The 16,418-nt window shown below is 36.6% G+C and overlaps 1 protein-coding gene across 1 annotated transcript; it reads left to right on the top strand.

Annotated features, from left to right (window-relative positions):
* On the top strand, positions 1–15,695 carry LOC139145182 (15-hydroxyprostaglandin dehydrogenase [NAD(+)]-like). Its single transcript, XM_070716175.1, has 7 exons — positions 1–87; positions 9,725–9,851; positions 11,621–11,727; positions 12,144–12,240; positions 12,594–12,685; positions 14,869–15,008; positions 15,566–15,695. Exons 1-7 carry the CDS (start codon positions 1–3, stop codon positions 15,693–15,695), a joined length of 780 nt encoding a protein of 259 aa, XP_070572276.1.
* Positions 15,696–16,418: the final 723 nt, after the last annotated feature.

Here is a 16,418-nt window from a genome sequence, read left to right as displayed (position 1 = left end):
ATGGACGGTAAAGTTGCGATGATAACTGGTGGCTGTGGCGGAATTGGAAGGGCACTGGCTGAAAGATTTCTCCAGGAAGGGGCAAAGGTGAGGCATGTAGAAATACACATTGCCGAACAATATTCTGTAGAAATAAGCCTTCTTGTGATCTCTTGGCATGTTTTGTAACAATTACGTATTGGAAGTAGGTCAGGGCGTCTACCGAGCCCTGCCTTTGTACAACGACCTGACAGTAGTGCAATGCGGGTCGTCGAAGCAGATTTTTCGGCACTCTACTTTGGTCGATTCCATCAGTCTCCTCTCTCACAGTTGTAAATGTTCAGTTGAGACACTGGCAAGGTGCAGGAATTGACGTTAATATTCATGAATCACAAATCTTGCAAATGGAAGGTGTCGCGTTATCTGACAGTGATCTATTGCTTCAAATATACTGACACTGCACGGGGTACCTTTCCATTGTAATGAGTCATAACATGACATGCTCTTTTCTCTCCTAACGATCTGTAAAATGTTATGAACCTTATAGTCTACATTGAGGAGACTAATTTTGAAGACTTCTCTCCTTGTTCAACCTATTGGGCCCTTTATCGAATTTGCTGTCCTTGTATTTGAGTTAATTCATATGATTTTAACTGGTTTTTAACCTCTTCAATATCACTTGCGGATTGATCTGATGTCATCATATTGTGCAGTCTTTTTTCCAACAGATTACGATGTTTCTTATTACTTCTGTTTTTCTATAAACTATACGAAATGGCCAATTCCCGAAGTTTATCCTTGCCTTTTTCCCACCAAACTGAAATGTCATCAAAAAGAGGTTTTCGAGTTTGCCAAAATTTCCAGCGGTTTTCTACTTGGTTTTTGAAATGAGAACATGACAGGTGACTGTTATTGAATTTCCATGTCCCTTTCCCACGTTTTACACCTTCTAAATATTCCATATCAACTACAACTGCTTGATGATCTGAAATAATACACGATAAAATTTCACACTTTTTAACCTCAATAAACAAGTCGCTCGTGAGCCACCGGTCCAGTCTGACCTTTGTCTGATAGTTCTTTTTGTCTTTGCAAAGTCTCTGCCACGTGTATTGGAGATGATGTGGGTGTAGTCTTCTCCAAACATCAGTCAGATTGAACTGATTCATCCTGTACACTACTATCATTACACAACCTAGCTGAGGATATCTTATCTTTGGATGTATCTACAACGCAGTTGAAATCACCGCCACATATTATGGAATCTGATACATGATCTCGTGAGGCTATTTCAATTTCCTTACTGAGTAATTGAAATAGTTTTTTCGTTCTTTAACAGAGTTTGGAGCATAGATGTTCAGAAGTAAAATATTAACATTGTCATATTTTAACATAGCAATAATAGTTCGTCCTTCGTGAGCCATTTTAATTACCTTAATGTCAAGTTCGCAATCTTTCTTCCAGAGTATGGCTGTTCCTCTGCTATTGTTTTTATAGTTGTTCCATATTCCCTCACCACCCCATTCTTTTGTCCATGCGTCAGATTCAATCTGTGATGCACAGTGTGTTTCCTGTAGAAATATGATGTCTGCTCTCTGTCTTTTTATGAATTCAAAGCATTGCTTCCTTTTTGTTGGGTTTCTTAACCCATTTGTGTTAAGTGTTATTAGTCGTTCTTCTTTAATCTTAGTAGTAGTTGTTATGTTTGTTTTTTTGGGTTTTTTTGCTTTATTCCACCATTTTCATTTTCTGTATCCACACTATTCACACTTTCGGTGTAGATGCTGGCGGTCTAGCGCCCTCTATTGGACTTGTTGAACATTTGCTTACTTCTGGGTTCTCCAATGCTTTGAGGCTGTATATATAGTTGTAATGGCGATTTACAAGCGTGGTTGATGTTGGCTGAATAAAGCAATCGGAACGAATACACTTTATGTGACACGTCATCGTTCCTTTACCGCGGGCAGGAAACTGAGATACACTCAAGGATTTCAGGCTCAGAACGTTGTGTTTGCCCTTGATGTTTTGCCCACTCTTTTCTCTCTCTTCCCGCCCACAGGTCAATTTCTTTACTACAACTTTCTAAAGTTTGTAGATTGAAAATTGGCCAGTTTAGAATCGAATAGCGGGCGGGGCCAGATATCACTGAGTTAGATGACGTAAGAAGTCAGGCAAAGTACACGACAAAATAGGAAACTCGATAATGTGTTAGACCTGAGAGACAAACAGCTGAAATTTGATGGAATCGGAAGATGAGAAAGAGAACATCATGAACATCGTGACCTTCGCCTCCGAGTGCACCGTTATCGTCTGAAGAACCACCACATGACAGTTGATGTAAAGAAATACAAAGTTAGGATATGTGCCATCCATATCCGAGTTTCTCGTTTAGGTTTACAACCACAGGGTTTGAAGAAACAGTTTGCTCGTAAGGGAACCTTAAGTTGTTATGAGGGAGTTGGCCGGAGAAAATTGAGGCTGGTTCATCACGTAAAATGACACCCTGATGCAAGTTTCTAAAACATAACCCTCCCCCTGACGGCCCTTTCTTAAATGTGACCCTCCCTCTCCCTCCAAAATGTGAGTGTAACCTTGAATAAACTGCTGACGTTGTTATATTATAAGCAAAGATATCAAAGGGAGATTTGCTATAATAATTTTTGTCATACTTTTAGTTTTCTTCTTCTGTGTATCCCATGCTGTTTCTTGTCCAACTCCCTACAGCATTTTAGAATGCCAAGTATTCTGCTTGTCAACAAACCCATGTAGGCGTAATGACTATTGCTATTGTTGACAAATTGATTCTTTTCTGGACTTGAATTCCATTTTCAACAATAACAATGCTGACTCCACAAATATGGGATGTGTTAATAGGCTACATGACTGGACTTCGGAATTTAACAAAAACTGTGGATTCACTATACATATTTGAATTTAATAGTAATTGGATAGTATTAATATTACCAAATTAGTTATAAATATGTTGACACTATTAATTGTAAGATTTGTATGGCAGGATTTGTAAATAAAATTTGTTTTTATGATTTTACATGGGTTTACATATCAAAAAATTATTTAAAATTATTTCAAATTTCAAAATGTGATTTTTCAAAAAGTGCTTCAAATACAGGAAAATTGTGCCATACATATCTTATCTGTAACCTTGTTATTAGGCTGTAAAAATTCCATGTCTATATCTCATTTCAAAGGTTGGATTAAATTGTAATATAATTATGTAGGAAAACTGTTATTCTGTCAAAATATTGAAAACAAGCCATATTTGCACCCCTCTTTTGAAGTCACAGAGCAGTCTTTTTGGTTAATCTCACTTTTGACACCTCTTTGACACTCAAAGAATCTAAAAATGCATTTACAATAGCAGTCACTCACTCTGAATGCAAGCACCGCCTTGTCAAACTTTCCTGAAAAACAGCATATAATGACTTTCCCTTTTTAAACATTTTAATAAAAGCTAGGGGACCTCGACTATAGTTAATACACTCAGAAGTTTCAACAGCCTATAACTCTGTAATGCCTTTGTGCCCAAATGTCTAGTTTTTTTATTCCACAGAGAATGTTCACTACTTTTATATTTTAATAGTTTTGTTGAAGTTTATAACTGACGCTCTAGCCTTTCCAACCACCTTAACATTTTGTCGAGTAGAAACTGACTATATCTGTGCATTTATCGACATTGGATAATGGAAATAAATGTGCTTGATGAGAGTAGGGTGATTACAAGTGTGTATGGGTACAAGAAATTTGATTTTGGAATTTTACCAAAAATGTGGATCAACTATGGGAGTCTATGAGAAAACTATGAGTTTTGTTTCAGTGTTAAACTGACAGTATCTGTGCATTTATAGACATAGGATGACAGAACAGGGAATACAAGTGTATGTATGTACAATCACGGTCCCTCCACAAAAGAGGGACCGTGAGGGACCGTGGTACAATAAATTAGATTTTGGCATTTCACTGAAAATGTGGAGCCCATATACATGACATTCTATGAGAAAATTGTGAACACTTTTTTACAATATAAAACTGGCAATATCTTTGTATTTATAGATGTTTGATAATTGGCATAAGTGTGCTTGGCTAAAATATGGTGGTTACAAATGCATATGTGTACAAGAAATTCGATTTTGGAACTTCACCGAAAAGTGTTCATTCTTGGTATGTTATACAAGGTAGTCTATGGGAAAACTTTGACTAATTTTATCGATATAAAACTAGCAATACCTGTGGAAGCGTATTCGTGCCATTTTTGTAAGAAAAAAATTTAAAAAATCTCGTAATTACGAGTTTTGATTCTCGTAATTACGAGTTTTTGATTCTCGTTATTACGATTTTAAAATCTCGTAATTACGAGTTTTGATTCTCGTAATTACGAGTTTTTGATTCTCGTAATTACGAGATTTCAATTCTCATGATTTCTAGTTTCTGACTCTCTTAAGTATGAGCCTTGATTTTACTACATATTATGAGACATAAACTATAATAACTCATAGTCTTTCTATGGTGTTTGAGCTCTTTAGTGTGAACCTCTGCTCATACGTATTGTTGATCATAATTCAACGAATACAAAGGTTAACGTGAATCTTGACTCGATCAGGTGTAGTGAGCAAGTATAGTAAACTTGTTAATGAATAAATGAATGAATAAACTTGGGGCTGTTACATGGCTTATAATTGTAGATATTCAGTAACTTATCCAGCAGATCAAAAGTCACGCAAAGCATCATGCCAAGCATGGCCTATAGATTTTGTCTGTCCGGATAGACAATACATTCAGAGTTAAAGATGCAATGCATAAGTATGCTATTATGCCAAACTTCACTCCTATAAACACCTATATTTGGGTCTTCTCCGACAAGCTGAAAAGCTCCCCTCTCAGGAGATAACACCGATACTACATGTGCCTGCCTAAGTGGTGTTAACTTTTTACATTTAGTACAGACCGTCAGTTTTTTCATTTTGTGTCTACACTAGAAATCATAATGAGAAACCAACATCTTCTGAAATATTTGAACTATCCTACTGTATTCTATGTGTCTGTCCGACATCCCCCTCATGTACGAAAAGCATATCTAAAACAGCAGTAGGCCTCAACAAGAAAGTTGGAAAGATTTCAAAGCTTCATTTCATGTAAAAATAATGTACATAGACAGATAAGAGAAGTATGACTTGTGTATGATGAGTGTCCTTTCTTTGTTTCCTCTCAACATAAAATAACACTACACGAAAAATGTGTATTATCTATTTGATGAACTAATTGACATTTACATAAAATCCCTTTCAAGAACACAGGAAAATGGCAAATAAAAGCGAAAAAGTGATGATGAAATGATAATATTTAAATGGAAATGAAAAGGAAATTTCAATTAGACAATCAGATGGAATCATATAACACAATGAAAAGTAAATTTTCACTTGACTCGTGACGTTACGACATGATCATTATGCTCACATGCTGGCTTTTTGATAACTACTACACCATTTAAAAGTTTAGGAATTTCCGATTTGCCTACTAGAAAAAAGCTTTTGATCATAAATATTCAATCATAATGACAATTACAGACTTTACATTTTCATGAAAGATAATTATAAAATATGTTTCAATATCCATATTTATGAGTTTCCGATTCTCATGATTACATGTATTAAATTCTCGTAATTACGAGTTTTTGATTCTCGTAATTACGAGTTTTTGATTCTCGTAATTACGAGTTTTTGATTCTCGTATTTACGAGTTTTTATTCTCGTCATTTCGAGATTTGAACTCTTGTAATTACGAGATTTGAAATCTCGTAATTACGAGATTTGAAATCTCGTAATTACGAGAATCAAAAACTCGTAATTACGAGTTTTTGATTCTCGTAATTACGAGTTCTTAAATCTCGTAATTACGAGATTTGAAATCTCGTAATTACGAGAAATAAAAACTCGTAATTACGAGAATCAAAAACTCGTAATTACGAGTTTTTGATTCTCGTAATTACGAGTTTTTGATTCTCGTAATTACGAGATTTTGATTCTCGTAATTATGAGATTTTAATTCTCGACATCACCTTTCTTGTGATATTTCTGCTCAGCAAATAATATTTGCGTGGGCTCCTTGGGGTTTTGTTTTATTTAACACTTCTGTGCTAAAGCGTCTATTTGTAGCCGACTTCTCCTTTTAATGACACGTGGTGAAAGAGAACGCAACATGCTTCAAAGGGACGAGTCCTTCCATGCCAGCCATTTGACCACACCAACAGTGCGACATGTTCGAAGTCAGTCAACAATTACAAACATTTTAAGAAGCAGGAACTTCATTGGGCAGTTGTTTGAGTGTTACAAAACGGAAAGGTAAGATCTGCAATTGAACGGAATTACATGAGCATACTACATCGTCGACTGTTTTCAATGACGCCATTATCAGTGAATGTAGTGTTGTCAAGGTCACTCACAGCCACAGCTAAGCTAAGGGCGGACGGAAAGTTCTTGTCGGAAACGCGGTGTAGTTGGCCTGAATTTTCACTGAAATGTTTCTTTCTAGATTGGTCAGTTTCCTGTTATGGATAAGAGACCTATGCCATCCAATGATCACCGATGTGCTAGCCACGAATGCGCGGCATAAGAGTGATTGACCTGTATGACCCCTAGTTCAACAGCAACCCACCATGCATATGCTAGCCCTGCGTACAGGTCTGTGTGTACCCGGCGTTATACGGCCTCCTGGGGGTCCTTAGGAGGTAAAGGTAGGCAGGGAAAGGATTTTGCCCTGATAGAGAAGAATTTCGGCCAAAAGACCGTTTTTTCGTTGCGATCCGGATCCGGACCGCAGTCGCCAGTTATCTCCATAGACCGTTGCAGGGCTGTGGTGGAGGCCTTATAACGCCGGGAATACACAGACCTGTACGCAGGGCTATGCATATGCATGCTGTATGAACAGCTCCATGTTTGCTGTGCGCTCACATCTAAGTTGATGCAGGGCGATCTGTTTAATGTCCCTATCAGTTGATAAGTAATAACAGGAATTAATTGAAAGAAGTCAAGTCAATTCCTCTTAAAGAGCATTGTACATATTACCTACTAATTCTGCTTAATATAGTTGCAAAATATTTTCATTGTACAGCTTGCCTTGCATTGTGCGTTCATGCGTGCAGTGTGCGTTGTATCGATGGGTTTGTTAATACATCATGTTGTGATGGAATTATGTTCTAAAATATCTTATTTTCCCATCAGTTTCAGATTGACCGGATAGTGATCCAAAATATGGATGGTGAACTTTGAGTAAATCACATGGAAACGTATTGCGATAGGCTAGACACAATTTAACAAACGCACCTGTTTGAGAATACCAATGCCATTTGCAATCAATATTTGACTGTTTTCTTCTTGTAAGTTTGTTAGTCATCAATTGTAGTTCAGTTTAATTTTATTTATTACATTTATGCTGTGAATAAATGCATTTTTTCAAATATGGTCGCGATGTATCAAACTTTTTGACATTCGGTGCAAGTGAGAACTGTAAATTTTAATTTTGATTTGCTGATCCACTAAGTACAGAGTTTACAGATTACAAGTTGCCCTTAAATTGGCAAACTAAGCAACATGGCTGAAGTGTTTTGTTTCTATACAGGCACAGACTTCCTTAACACTATTGCAACATTCTCATGTTAATGGCTATGATATATCATGCCCCCAGACTGACCAAAGTCTTGTAATAATGTTAGATAGAGGTAATAATGTAGCTGGAGGAAAACTACAATGTGTAGAGGCCATGATAGTACGCCATTTGAGTAGATAACGAGAATGAAGACACATGATTACGAGAATTAAAACCAGTAATATCGAGATTCAAAAATTCATAGTTACGAGAATTAAAACTCGTAATTACCAGAATTAAAAACTCGTAATTACGAGAATTAAAACTCGTAATTACGAGAATTAACTTGTCATGAGAATCTATAGTCCGTCATTGTCATTGCAAATAATGAATACATCGTCAAAAACTACAGTCAAGTAATCGCAAATTTCTAAAAATCTCAAAATTATGAGGTTTTCAAATTGCCAGAATGTTTGCATAATGATGATTTTGTAATTTCAATGTTTATGGAAGCATATGAAAATTTAACTATCACTGCGTTATTTCAACTCATCGTCTATTTTGAGATTTACTTATCACTTCTACTTGATAACACCTGTGATAAAAATAAACATATTTTCGCTGTTATTTGCCATTTTCAATCATTTCTTGGGTTCTTGAAATGAGTTGCACTTCAATTCGGTCATTCATCTTGATCATAATCATGTTTGTGTACTATTCTTTTACATTAGGAGGAAGCAATGCAAAGACACAGATTGCTAAACATTCTTTACTTTATCTGTCCCCATACAAACTTTGATTGTGTCAATCTTTGTCAGCAAATAATACTAATCTGGAAGTTAGAAATCTGTCCGACTTCCTCATTCACTGCTGTTTTTGATGTCTTTTTCAGACATGAAGGGGTATCAGAAGATGTCAGTTGTTCGTCATAGTTTCTAGTGCAAACCCAACATGATGACAACTGCCAATCTATGCTGGATGTAAAAAAAATAACTCACATCGGCAGGTATTCGTAGTTCGGGGATTATCTCCTTAGGCGGGGAGGGGGTGTTTATCAGGTTGTGAGACTCTAATAAAGGTGTTGACAGATGTGAAATATTTGCATAATGTCATACTATCGATATTTCACCCTAAAAAGAGTGTTTATCCAGCCAGACAAAATCTACACGCTATTATGCTTGACTTTTGATCTAATGGATAACATACTGAATATCTACAATTGTAGCTATGTAACAGTCCAAAGTTCATTCATTTATTTATTCATCTACGAGTGTATTATAATTGCTTACTACACCTTATAAATCAAGATAATACAATATTGAAAAACACCATATTGAACAATAACCAACAATATGTATGAGAAATAAGAGCTCAAATCTGTATAAGGACTGAGTAATTAAGGATTGTCTGATAACTAAGAGAATCAGGGCTTATAGTGTCGAGAATCAAAAACTCGTAATTACGAGAACAAAAACTCGTAATTACGAGATTTTAATTCTCGTAATTACGAGAATTTAAAACTCGTAATTACGAGAATCAAAAACTCGTAATTACGAGAATCAAAAACTCGTAATTACGAGATTTTTAATTTTTTTTTTCTTACAAAAAATGGCACGAATACGCTTCCGTAAATACCAGTGCATTTTTAAACGTTCGATAATTGGCATAAATTTACTTGTGATTAGGATAATTAGGCTACAAGTGCATAGTGTGTATAGGAAATTTGATTTTGGAATTTCACCAAAAATGTTGATACATGGTAGTTTTGTTTTTAAATTTCTCACAAAACTCATTTATTTGCATCTATCATAAACTTGGCAAAGTAGATTGTGACCCTCTGCCAGGCTACGTTTTGAAAATGTGACCGTTCCGACCAAATACTCTGGCCCATCCCCTCATAAATACTGAAGGCCCCCTAACGTCCACTTATGGCATGTGTCATATAATGTGTTTATTGTATAAATAGACAGTAGTAAGGCCCTTAGATTGTGTAAGCAATAACAATTAGAGCATGTTATGATTAACTCAAAGTCGCTACATGACTCCTTAACACACTCTCTCTCTCTCTCTCTCTCTCTCTCTCTCTCTCTCTCTCTCTCTCTCTCTCTCATATTACATCCTAATAATTATTTAATTTACATTGCAGGGCGTATCCATCTTAGATATCAATGATGAACTTGGTAATGACGTCGTGAAGGAGCTAACCGAAGGCCATGGTATAGACAGAGTATCCTACATTCACTGTGACGTCACGTCTGAAACGGAATTTAGAGGTGGGCAAGTTAACATTTAATCAAGTCAACGTTGCTTTCCACATAACGTAGTAGAGAAAATATTTTTTTTATATTTACGATTTTCTGTTTCTAAGATGTCTAATTGGAGAAAATATGTCATCTTTTGAAAAAAGATACATGAGTTCCAAAAACAAAACTACATAATTGTGAATGTGTCAAGAGCACTCCTAAATAACGAATGCCACTTTTCTGATAAAAACAGGGCATATAACTAGAAATAAGATAATATGAAATCTTTCACCCCTCTCCTTCACGTTTTACAAGGTTTATAAACCTCGAGATAAAATTATCAGCATATTTCACCATCTTATAAGTGAATTACAATTTATTCATGTGTGAAGAAAAAGCATTTGAGTTAATCACAGACAAATAGAGAAACAGACTAGCAACGGGTATTGTTCAAGGTGTGAAGCGGTTATATAAGCCCGCCATGTACGCCTCGCCTCCCTCAGGTCGCTCTCGACTCTCTGTTCCGAAGAGTGCGAACAATGCACCCTTCGGTAGTTTCGGGATTTTCTCCAATTTTTGAACGAAAGTATGTGTTGTTGTTATCCTGTGGCACTGAGCAGAATTGGCGTGCTGGCGAAAACAGGAAAGTTTTGAGCTTCGGGAAGGTGAGTTTTACAATTTTAAAAATTCCTTTCACATTTTTATGAATATAATAATCAATACTGTCTGATTTTACTCAATGGTTTACGGTCTCTCATAACGTCTTTCACAATTTCGTCATGGAAGTAGGTGTTAATGAAACCTCTGGCGTGTTATGTTTTGATTGGCGTGAAGCTGTCTTTCTGCCCTGAGAGCACACAAAGTAAGTACGCGACATGCAGCACGATGCAATCTCGTCGTACTTTTCGCATAATCTCGTGCAATTATCAACCACGAACGAAAAGGTTAACACCTGTGAAGCCCATTTTAATATGAAAAGGCCATAAATTACCGAGACGACCATGAAACAAACGGCGTGCCACGTTGCTAGTCTGTCTTTCTATTTGTCTGTGAGTTAATGCATAACATATACATTGTACAAAGTGTGCCATGAATGGATCAGCAGTGTAGTGCGCAACCAGCAGTTGCAAGGAGGAAAGAAAACCCAATTTTTATGTATGCGCTATCATACGTATTCTCGTATACAGGTATATACAGTGTACTAAGGGGCGACATCAAAAGTTCAATGTCTGATAAAAAACTTGATTCTTTAAGTTTTGCACACCCCGCCATGAAACTTAATTGTTGAATGTTGATTAGAGGTTACCATTTTTTCCTTACTGTGATACATCTTCAGGACGTGTGATATTGGAAAAGACAACATCATTCAAATGAAAACAGCTGTATTTCATTCATAACTTTCTTGGTCTGTTACAGTAAATATAACACCAATATCAAAGTATCAAAGGGTTCGATCGACTTTGCCAAAACAGGAGCGAAAATGCGTAATTACTACGCAATGTTTTAAAATTCTTAACGAAATAAAAGCAGGATATTGTTATTTTGTTTTTGTCGGATAGAAAACTTTTGAGGTTACCCCCCTCGCTTTACCTAAAGAATTGTCATTTTTATCAGACATCGATCTTTTAACGTTGTCCCCAACGATATCAAGTATGGACAGTATTAAATTTGATACTAGGCATTTAAGGGTTTCACCGTTCAGTATATTTTTAGTATCTTTCTGTTAAGATTTGGTCATGTACCGGCAGATTATTTTAATTACTCACATTTCTACCGCATAATCATTTTTATCGTTATAGCGGCGTTCGAGGAAACGAAGAGAAAATACGGCGCCATCAACGTCCTGTGTAATAACGCTGGGATACTGAACGAGATCGAATGGGAGAAAACCTTGGACATAAACTTGGTAGTTTCATTACCATTCAAGTTGTATGTTCATTTAATTAGAGTGTATAGGTTCATTCTCTAGCATAGCTATGGTATTCTCTCCTGAAATACTGAGTCATTATTCACACGGCCAAAACACCAAGGGCGCCGCCATCGTCGCCAGAGTGATGGGCATAGTCTATCAAGGGAATTAACACATTTTTGGAGTCTGCAAACGTATAGTAGTCCCTTTGACGCTTTCCAAAATGAAATTGTTAAAGAGGCAAGAAAAAACCTAATTAGTACATTTTCAAGGAAAGATTTCAAATAGTGACATGAAATAATAGTGGTCCGTGTGAACAAGTATAATCAAAATATGATCACCTCCAAGCATTGCGACGTTCAAACATTAAAGCATTTTATTTCCCCTTTTTCATGTATATTTTGAAAACAAAGACGTCCGTCATCAGGGGTACTCATCTTGCTCTGGAATATATGGGCGTCAAGCATGGAGGAACTGGTGGGACTGTCGTCCATACATCATCATGCGTTGGTACAGACATTTGTTTATTTGTATATTTGTTTATTTGTGTCATTATTTGTTTATTTATTTGTTTATGATTTGTCTATCTTTTTGTTCCTCTATCACTCCCTGAATCATTGTGTAGTTTGTTTACAGTTTTATTCATTGACTTTTTCCTTATTACTAGTTATTATTTATTCCTTTTTTCCTTGCTTTTTGTGCGAGATTTTTGACGACAATCCTAAAAGGCTGGCGAAAGCCATATCTATAATAATACAAGCATACCTTTCTTCAAGATGCCCGTGACCACGCTATTAAGTAAGAGGCATTTCCGTAGAAGTCACAGGAATGAAAACTAACGTAGTGTACGTCGTTGATTACAGACAGCTTAGATGGACGAACAGACAGACGAGTTGACAGAGAAGGAGAAAGCGAAAGAGACAAGGAGAGGGATTACAAATATGGCGCGATTCATGTAATCTAATAAAATCCAACATTCTATTACTTTCTAGCACTGATACCAATATTCTTGCAACCAGTTTACAACGTTACAAAAGCTGGAATTGTAACGTTGGTGCGCTCCGTCTGTGTAAGTCTTTTTGCGATCAATATATTATTAATTTGATATTAATAGTCGCCATAGTAAACTTTTCTTCTACTATCCATCTTCTATCAAATGGTAAGAAATGTTCTTGGCTGTTCGGAATCAGGAATCGGGGTCTGACCACAGTACGCGTAGATGGAGTAAATATATAGATCAGGCGACACAGGAATTAACGTTGCGCTCGAAACTTTATTTCCCCAGGTCAGCCTGATGGCTGCCTGGGGCAACTCTTCGCTCCGAGAGCCTGGAGAAATGCTCACTCCATTACACAGGACGTTGATGGCGCCGTATTTTCTCTTCCTACCTCCATGCTCATTCCAAGGCCCCCAAAGTCCGACTCTCAAATTTACAATACTTTGTCGACAAGAAAACTTGCCAACGCTTGTTTCACAATGATTAATACATAGTATGCATGAGACATGTCACAACACCATTGTTTTAAATCCAAGCTGTGAAATATGAAAAGCGATACTTAACAGCTACAGTTCTGATAAAAGTTCGACTACATTGTCTTTCTATTGTCCAACCTTGCGTGAGACATTTCATGCATAATCATAGGAATTCACGAGACATGCGGGTGCCTGGAATGGCGCTGCCATTGAATTTAAACAGAAGAGACTTGGAAATGTAAATTTGCCGCCAATTTTGAAGAATTACACCTCCGGCAAATCGTGGGAATTCAAGCCCAAGTGGCGAAATGTTGAAATTTGGCGAATCACTAGAATGAAAATTTACAGTAACCGGTACAAATTATAGAAACATGACATAACTCTCAACAGATAAAATCATCCATCTCCTCACCCTTTATTTATTCTTCATACGTTTAATTATTCAGGATCATACCATTCAAAATTTCTAGCTATGTTATATCATGTTTCCTCTGTGTCACTTGAGTTAGTCTCAGCTAATCACGATTAATAAATGATACGTTAGGCATGATAGTGTATATCGAAATGCATCTTTTCCTAATTTACCGAGTATCTCTACCGCAGTTTAAAAAGCCGGATGGTCTGACAGGTTGATCAGATCTGGTTTCGATTTCTCTTACATCAACACGCTGTTACCAAGGTCATAGCCTGAACAACTTGCCAAAGAGAACTGAGCCTTAGCTTTAATTTGGGTAATTTACATCAATTTACATAATGGCAATATGGAAAATTCAGTTTTGCGGGTGACTCCCAACCCTGCAGGCTACGGCCTTGATTACCCTTACTCTGGCTAGAAACATGATAACTGCTTACCGCTAATGCTTAAGATAGCTGTTTGAAGACAGCAAGGTTGCAACAATGGATGTCATGCGTCCTATGAGTAAGATCACCCAAAATATTTGTATTTATTATCTCATTATCGCTTAATTATCTATTCCTTTTTTTCAATTACTTGTTTTCATATTATTACATTTATTAAATGTTATCATACAAAGTATGAAATAATGCCATGATAATGAAAAAATAATCAAATAATTATAACTGTCTTTTGGCGGCAACCTCTCTCCCCTTACATACTGCATATTGTTATCAATATGATCATGATCACTGCCGATGCAGCCGCAATCATTGATGCATGTAATAATTTAAACGGTTCAGTGGTTCTGCGCGTTGTGCGTTGAGTGCACGCTGACCTGAACAGGGCGACGCCCTGTACTGCAGTCATACGTCACTGATATGATTTCTCACCAACCAGTACAACGGACTGACCATTAGCACATCGTAGAGGTTGGTGACCTTGAACATTTGAAAAAAAGCAGAATCTGCAGGAAATTATACTCACTACAAGCTAGTTATTCAAAAAAATATTCACACGAAATTCAACTATAAGAGTGTCTAAAATTCAGAAAATATAGCTTGCAATGTCGGAAGGTGAAAAATATTTGTACATCCCCATAATCAGTTGCAAGGATCTAACAATCCATCCAAGACTATCCAGCACTATTTCCACGGCTTAATCGTTATATACTATAGATAGTATATTAAATTTAACGATACAGCCGGAAACAGTTCCCATCTTCATAGTTAGCTTTAATCTAGCTCTATGATTTATTTGTTTTTCGACAGAAGGAGCCAAGGTTTCTGGAAAATGATATTTGCGTGTCAGCAATTTGTCCCGGCAAAATAGACACCGAGCTTCAAACAAACCTCGTCACGCGCTATCCAGAACTGGTTGTCAGTACCACTAAGAATATAACAAGTACACCGTGAGTATTGCTTGTTCTTGGAAGAAAATTGAAAACCTTAAGGAACGGCAGCCCGTGGCAAACTTTTAATTATTTAGCATTAATCAAGTAATGTATTTGAACTGCTAAGAGTTTAAACGATTTTGCATGGCCCATACTAGAAATACAGTCGATCGAACGGCTTACTCGGCTGTCTTTATATACATAAAATATATGATATATAATAAAAGTTATTTGCATTTTTACATCGAGCCAGACCGCTGTTGACAAAGCGTAGGTAAATAACCGAGCTAAGGTGTTGCAGTTTTCTGACCCCAAACCTTGCATACGATTTCGACTCATGCAGCACTCTCACATACATCACTCAATATCATACGGAGCAAACAAACTTGATAATTCAATAATATGACAGCAGTGAGAGAAAGTTAGCATTTTCATTTCAGCTAATTACTAACTTGAATACTTTACGATGTTTGCGGTTGAAGATACACACCGTAAATATCGCTCTTGTTGTTGATTATAACAAAATTAATGAAGTTTTCCATATTTTTCCATGTGTTATTCCATCATTTCCATAGAATGTCCTATGTCACCGATGCAGTCTGTAAGCTAATTACCAATGCCAAGGAAATGAACGGTGCTGTTTGCTTGGTCCTACCTAACAAACCAATGGAAGTAGTAGAATTCCCAGAATACGACTTGGTGTAGAAGGAGAAAAAGAAGTAGAAGGAGAAAAAGATTTTTGATTTTTCAAATAAACGTTTATTACTAAAAAATAGTCTCCTGTACAGACAAGTACATATCAAAACAATTCAAATTTTGAGACAAAAAGCAAAAATGAAATCTGACAAATGCTTTAGGGCAAATGATGGTCAATTACTGAAAATACTAAACAAAATTGGACTGTAAAAATCAGCAAAAACTGCAAAATGGCTATGATACTGATGCTGGAGCGAGACGGAGAGAACTGGTGAAAAGGCAAACAGGTAGCTATTTCACTTTCAACATGGGAAGGAAACCAATTAAATCTGAAAAAAAGCACAATTTTGTTAATGACAAAAGGCAAGATGCGAGGTGCATGAAAAATCTCCACTGAATAGGAGAAAGCGAACAAACATCCGAAACAAGAAAAAGTGACAGAAATTTGCGAGGAATAGGACAGGAACACCTTACATCTTGCAGAAAAAAGCCACCTAACCGCCAATGAGAAGGGGTATATTGAGAAAACTTTTCGTTGGCATGTGTACATGCTTACGAAGAATCCTCCCAACTGACCACCCCCTTCCATTCCGTGAGGAGTACGGTGCCCAGGACGAGATAGGATTTGGCAAAAGGGAAAGTGTGCTTAGAGGTGAAAGCATTTTCTTTACAACAAAATTGAATCAATAGTAAAAGTTCCATCAATGTCTAGAGAAGCAATGACGTTATTAA

Source organism: Ptychodera flava, chromosome 1 (genome assembly GCF_041260155.1).
Source record: "Ptychodera flava strain L36383 chromosome 1, AS_Pfla_20210202, whole genome shotgun sequence".
Taxonomy (NCBI): domain Eukaryota; kingdom Metazoa; phylum Hemichordata; class Enteropneusta; family Ptychoderidae; genus Ptychodera; species Ptychodera flava.
The sequence above is the reverse complement of the archived record's forward strand: the minus strand, read 5'-3'. Positions and strand labels throughout refer to the sequence as shown.